Here is a 6,415-nt window from a genome sequence, read left to right as displayed (position 1 = left end):
GCACAGCACAGACAGGGTGGAGGCGGAGGGCGAGGTGAGAGAGGTGTGCATGGAAGCCCTGGCACAGCCAAGACTGCGTGTGGCCTGGTGGTGGCGACTGGTGCAAGCTCTTGATCTTGGTAACCACAGTGTTCTTCCCTGAAGTCCCCTGGCAGTTGGCCTTCTGGAGGAACAAAATTAGCATTTGCTGTAGCATGATAGTGGAGAGTTCAAACAACATTTCTCCCCTTAAGGATGTTCTTACCACCTGCTATCATGTCAAATCGGGCAGGGGCGGGGGGCGGCGGGGATTGGCAGTGGCTGGAGGGCTGGAGAGGGTTGTAGAGAGAACTTGTATCATGGGGCTATTGCCAGATGAGAGTCCTAGAGGCCCTGGGTAGCCCCTAAAAGCATCCTGAGGGCATGTGTGTAGCACTCGCTTTTATTGGTGATGTGGGTTGTGTTTTCCAGTGGATCTGGCTTCTCTGCTTCGTATAATTGTCAGGAGTCCCCATCGTCTCACATACAGCCTGGGGTCTGTGGACTTGGAAACCTGGGGAACACCTGCTTCATGAACTCTGCTTTGCAGGTAAACGGGAGAGCTGCCATCCCAATAACACTGTGTCTTCACAGTATTTGGGGCTCGGGTAAGGGTGGCCAGCTGAGGCGTGGGGAGGATCATCTCCTACGGGTCCCTATTTGCCCTTTGTTAGTACTGCAAGGGTCCCTGCCAGCACACCTCCCACTGGTTAGTACAGAATGGCCTCATCAGAGTGTGCGTTCCCAAAATGCCTTAATCACTCCTAGGTTTGGCTTTGTAGTAAAAATATTTTGAATTTTGTTGACCATTAGGGAAATATCTCCCCAGAAAGTACTGGAGTATTGACCTGGTTCGTCTCTGATTGGACAAGAACTCACAGTAGCTGGTGCCAGGCAATGTGACAGTACTGTGATGGACGTGAGCTGGAGTTCGGGTCCAACTACAAAGTTAGGAGGCTATAGTCCCCAAGACTGTCTTCACTTCTGGCACCAATTGCAAGTTTGGGGGTCCCCAAGATCACCCTCAGTTTTGATAATTTGCTGGAGGGACTCATAGACTCACTGAAAACTATTATACTCACAGTTATGGTTTATTATAGAGAAAAGATACAGGTTATAATTAGCCAAGGGAGGAAGTAAATAGGGCAGGGTCCAGGAGGGCTCCCAGTACACAGCTTCCGTGGTCCTCTCCCTGTGCATTCAGGGTGCATTACTCACCTGGCATCGATGTGTAACAGGCATGGAGTGTTGCCAACTGTGGACACTCACCTGAGCTTTGGTGTACAGAATTTTTATTAGAGCTTTATTACATGGCATAATTGATTGATTTCCCAGGTGGCTAAATGCAATCTCCAGGTAGATTGATACCATGTGATCTAAAGCCCTACCCTTAGTTATATCGCTGGCCTTTCTGGAATGGTTAGTCCTCACCCAAAGATTATACAGTGTAGCCAGCCCCCACCCTAAATTACAGTTTTAGACTCTCCAGTCTGACTGAAGGGCCCCAGGCAGTCAGAGATGCCTCTATCAGGGATAACATTCCAAGAGCCAACAGAGTACTTTCCAGGAACCAAGGGCAAAAGCCAGACCTTCCCTTTGGATAAGGCCAGATTTTTTGCTATACATGGTCACTCAGTAGTAAGCAAAGCAGACATGGTTTTTGTCCTCACAAGACCTATAGTCTAACTTTGAAGTTTGTTGTAATACAAGGGAAAAGATAAAAAGATTAGTTAAAAGGTTAGGTAACTCTTGGCATTGGAAATTATTTTTCTTCACTGTGGGGAGATGGGAACATGCCTAGTACTAAAGAAAAGAGATGAGATTTGACTTTTCATCGGGAGGTTTTTTCAACTCTTTGTACCCTCAATGTTTTCTCATGAAACAGTGAAACGTCCCAATTCCAACAAAAAAATTATCTTAAAATCGTCGCATTGATTAGAAAATTATTGTGTGTCATGCACTTGGGGTACACAGCTTTTACCCTCAGGTAGCTTGTTCAGAGACAGTTCTTAGCCAGCGAGTGTGACCACCTCCAAGACCATGTCCCTGGGAGCTTAGTTGCAAGGTGGGCCACCAGCTTGGGCTTCTGAGAGGCTGTGCCTTCCTGTGTGAGCCTTTCAGAGAATCTGCTGAGCACTTCATTGTGTCGGCATTGACCCTCACTGGCCTTTTAGAACTTGGTTTATGTTGTATCTGTGTGCTTTCCAGGAGGGGTGTGAGCTCCGATCGTGTTCTCTTTCAGTGCTTGAGCAACACCGCGCCGCTGACTGACTACTTTCTCAAAGATGAGTACGAGGCTGAAATCAACAGAGACAACCCTCTGGGGATGAAAGGGGAGATTGCGGAGGCCTATGCGGAGCTCATCAAGCAGATGTGGTCTGGAAGGGATGCCCATGTGGCACCTCGCATGTTCAAAGTAGGTTGATATGTTTACTTTTTCCTGTTTTGGGGAGAGTGGTTCCGTGTCGCATTGAGGCATTCCTTTACTTGCATTTTGGGATTAAGATAGGATCTGAGACTAAAAACACCACACAGTCAGTCCTTCTTTTCTGTTGTTGAGCCATTCAGCCCACACTCGTCTTAAGTGACCTCAGCCCCCATCTCTGAGCTGCGGACACTTGAGAGGTCCTTTGTATAAGCTGGTCACTCAGAATGCTCTATTCTGTGGTACCAGTTTTTAAGTGGTCAGCAGCCTAAGCCAGACCATAAAAATTCAATTTAACTTCCAGTTGTCTTCTGAAGGGTTCTCTCCCAGGTTCTCTGAGCCTGGAACCTCTATCCTCTGTGGTTTGAGTTGTGCCCCCTCAGTCAGGAATTGGGTCATAATTTGAAATCTGAGAAATCCTATTTAGCCTGCACCACTAGGTTCAAGGAGCCTTCATGAAGCACATGGTAGGTAAAGATATGCATGTTTTTGATTCAAAGCGGAAAAAAGAATAGCACCTTATTAGCTCAGTGAGAAAATTGAAATCTTAGATGGTTTTTTAAAATTGAAAACTAATTCTTTTCATCCCCATGGCCACATTAATTCCTGGGTAATATATGTAAGTCACTATTCACATACTAAGTCATAAAGAGACTAGAACTGGGTAAAAAAACTTGGCTGAGGCTAATGTACATAAACATTTGGCAGCACTATTAGGGGGCTTAGGAGTGGTGTAGCGCTTCCTCGGTGATGAACAGGTTCTTTGTACCGTCTGGCACAGTAGCCAGTGATCACTCGAAATGTGGTTAGTGTGAACAAGGAACTGAAATTTTAAATGTATTAATTTTACTTAACTTAAATCTAAATAGCCAAGTGTAATTAGTGGCTCTGGTATTGGATGGCACAGGTGTAGAGCGGTAGCTCTGCAACCTCGGGACGCATCCGGATCTCTAGGAGGGCTTGTTGAAACGCAGACTGTTGGACCCATCCCCAGAGTTCCGATTTTGCAGGTCTGGGGGTGGGGGCGAGAACGTGCATTTATAACAAGCTCCCAGGTGATGCTGATGCCACTAGTTGGGGAACATACTCTGAGGATCACTGGCATAAATCAATACAAGGCAGACAGAGCAGGTAACATTTGCAAAGTTCTTACAGAGACTGGACCAAAGGAGGAAGATGGACAGCAGTCGTGTCAGTACCTAGGAGATGTGGCTGCTCATGGTGCCACCCTTCACTCTTCTGTTAGGCTTATGGCCTAGGTTCCAGGTCTGTGCTTATCCTGGTTTTCTGATCTGAGCCCTCTCTCTGGTGAGAACTGCCATTTTCTTTCAGGCCCTCGAGGAATTAATCAGGCTACTCAACCAGATGGTGTGTTCTCCCTTACTGTCCCAGCTGACTCTGCAGAGCTATTTTTGATGACAGTGTCCCATCTGACCTCACTGATTCTTACACTTTCCGATGTGGTTGCTTTTATTGTAGACCCAAGTAGGACGATTTGCCCCTCAGTTTTCTGGCTACCAGCAGCAAGACTCTCAGGAGCTGTTAGCCTTTCTTCTAGATGGGTTGCATGAAGATCTGAACCGAGTAAAGAAGAAGCCCTACCTGGAGCTGAAGGATGCCAGCGGGCGGCCAGATGCGGTACGCTATGAAGGTTTCTGGGCAGTAGTATTCCAAAGACATTGCCTCCTAGGGAGAGTTGCAGAGATTTTTTTTTAAGGAAAAAAAAAAGTTGCCCCTTGCTGTTGTTGATGTGGCCCTGGGTTCTGATAGAGAAATGCATTCCAGGTCAGAAAGGGCTAACTCGAGTGACTCCTAATGTTCCCTCTTTGCTTCATCAAGTTGGAGTCAGTTTCTCTGGTGTAATTTCATTGGTGAACCAGAAACTGGGGCACTCTGAAGACCATTCAGTGACTGTATATGGGCTCTTGAGATAATTGATGCTGTCATTAAATCCATCTATTATTTATGAAAATAGTTTGTTATTAATATTATTAGGGCACTTATACCTTTTACCTTGATTTTCCGGTCTATGAAAAGGGGATTTAGTATATAAATTACACTATCACAGTGGGATGATTGATATGAATACTTAAAAGTCGTATTTACGTCTTAAAGGAAAAACCATTAGCTGAACTATATTGATATAAATTAAAATCTCACTGAAGGAACTTTGGAGCATGGAAAACCCTATAGGTGGCAGTCCTTGCCTTGGTCATGTCTATGTACCCACAGTGCTCTTAGGTACATCTGTTTCCCATCAAAAGACAGACAGATACCTTGCTTCTTTAGATCCTGTGTCCATAAGCTGTTAAGCTGGCATGTGATGTGAGTATGGTACACTAAGCAGTCCTAGCGCTGCATGGCCTGGACCAAGTTCTTGGCTGCACAGACTGCCTCATGGTCCATCTCAGATTTTGCCGTCAGTCATTCTGGATGCAGGGGTAAAGGACGGAGGGGTGTGGAGAATGTCTTATTTATCCTGTCTTTTTTCTTCCAGGTGGTTGCAAAGGAAGCCTGGGAGAATCATCGGTTGAGGAATGACTCTGTGATTGTGGATACATTCCACGGCCTCTTCAAATCTACTTTGGTTTGTCCAGAATGTGCTAAGGTTTCTGTGACTTTTGACCCATTTTGCTATCTAACTCTCCCACTGCCCTTGAAGAAAGATCGTGTTATGGAGGTCTTCTTGGTTTCTGCTGATCCTCGCTGCAGACCCACTCAGGTAAGAGACTTGTTACCTTGTGGTACCTCTCGTTGTGAGTGGCCTCCAGACCCAGAGTGGTGCTGCTTCCATCTGCTGCACCGGATGCTCTGTCAGCTGCCTGCAAAACCCCTTGGCACTCGCCTAAGTGCGTGCCCTTGGCCTCCATCAGATGTTTGCGTAAAACCTGTATCATTGAAGGCCTATCGTGACGGTCCTCTGGGCGCCTCTCTGTCTGTTTTTGCCCCTTGCTCCATTCATTCGACTAAAGTAGCCTGGTTGATGTTCTAAGTACTCCTTGAATCTGAATGTTTTGCAATCAGAAGCTGGATACTTTCCTTGGTCAGGTTCATGCCTAAGTCAGCTAGGCGAGCTTGGCCAGAACAAAAGGCCAGATGAGTGGTGTGACCAGCAGGTCTAAGAGTCTAGCCCTGCCGATGGCTCACTGCATGACTGTACTGCATAGTCTCCTTGCCTTAGTTTCTTCTTCTCTAAAGAAAGATGGCATGTAGGACCTGTTGATTTATATGCTTTTAACCATTCTTTAAAGAGCGTGGTTAATAAAATACAACAGCGTTTAAAATGGAAAGAGTTGGCCCAGCGCCTGTGCTACTGCCTAAATAGAGAGGCAGGTGTGGTGCAGAAGACGCATCTCTGCGCTGTGCTGGCCACTCACCTGGGACCTGACCTCACTCACTGTACACTGCTTCTAGGGGGACACCTCTGCCCTCCGAGATGCCTGCTCTTCCCGGCTCATCTCGTCACCCCTCCCCTCTCTCCTTTGCAGTACCGCGTGATCGTGCCACTGATGGGGGCCATGTCTGACCTGTGCGAGGCTCTCTCCAGGCTGTCTGGCATTGCTGCAGAAAACGTAAGGCGGGGTGGTCAGTGGCGTTCAGCCAGTTGGGGTCGATTCATAGTCCTTTGGAGTTTATTTTTAACATTGTCGCCACTTTGGGGGCATAGTTCTTAACTGGCCAGCACAAATGTGATTATCTCTGGATGCCTCAGAGCCCCTGGGCCTCTCACTGCGAATGAGACCATCCCTTCCAACCCCAGGGAACAACCATCTTTCCTCTCTTGGAGTCACACCAGCCATTGTAGGGGGCAGAAGTAGGGCTGTGCTCTTAGCTTTACCACCTTTTCCTGCAACCTCTTGTATAATATGAGAGGCTGGAAGTTTTTTCCGCTCTAAACTCCGAAAGTCTGTGGAGTGACATTGTGGGAGTGACATTGTGATGTTCTTGGTAGAAATCTTACTTTAAAAATAA

General features: G+C 46.8%; 1 protein-coding gene across 3 annotated transcripts in view; it reads left to right on the top strand.

Annotated features, from left to right (window-relative positions):
• USP4 (ubiquitin specific peptidase 4) overlaps positions 1-6,415 on the top strand; it is a 36,961-nt gene that overhangs the window by 17,143 nt on the left and 13,403 nt on the right. For all 3 annotated transcript variants that reach the window (XM_006909091.3, XM_006909090.3, XM_015587190.2), the window contains 5 exons: positions 451-568; positions 2,261-2,434; positions 3,923-4,081; positions 4,941-5,165; positions 5,932-6,015. In XM_006909091.3, coding sequence (XP_006909153.1) covers positions 451-568; positions 2,261-2,434; positions 3,923-4,081; positions 4,941-5,165; positions 5,932-6,015 — 760 coding nt within the window. The remainder of the gene's footprint in view (positions 1-450; positions 569-2,260; positions 2,435-3,922; positions 4,082-4,940; positions 5,166-5,931; positions 6,016-6,415) is intronic.

Source organism: Pteropus alecto, unplaced genomic scaffold, assembly GCF_000325575.1.
Source record: "Pteropus alecto unplaced genomic scaffold, ASM32557v1 scaffold53, whole genome shotgun sequence".
NCBI lineage: Eukaryota > Metazoa > Chordata > Mammalia > Chiroptera > Pteropodidae > Pteropus > Pteropus alecto.
This window is presented reverse-complemented; position numbering and strand designations above follow the sequence as displayed.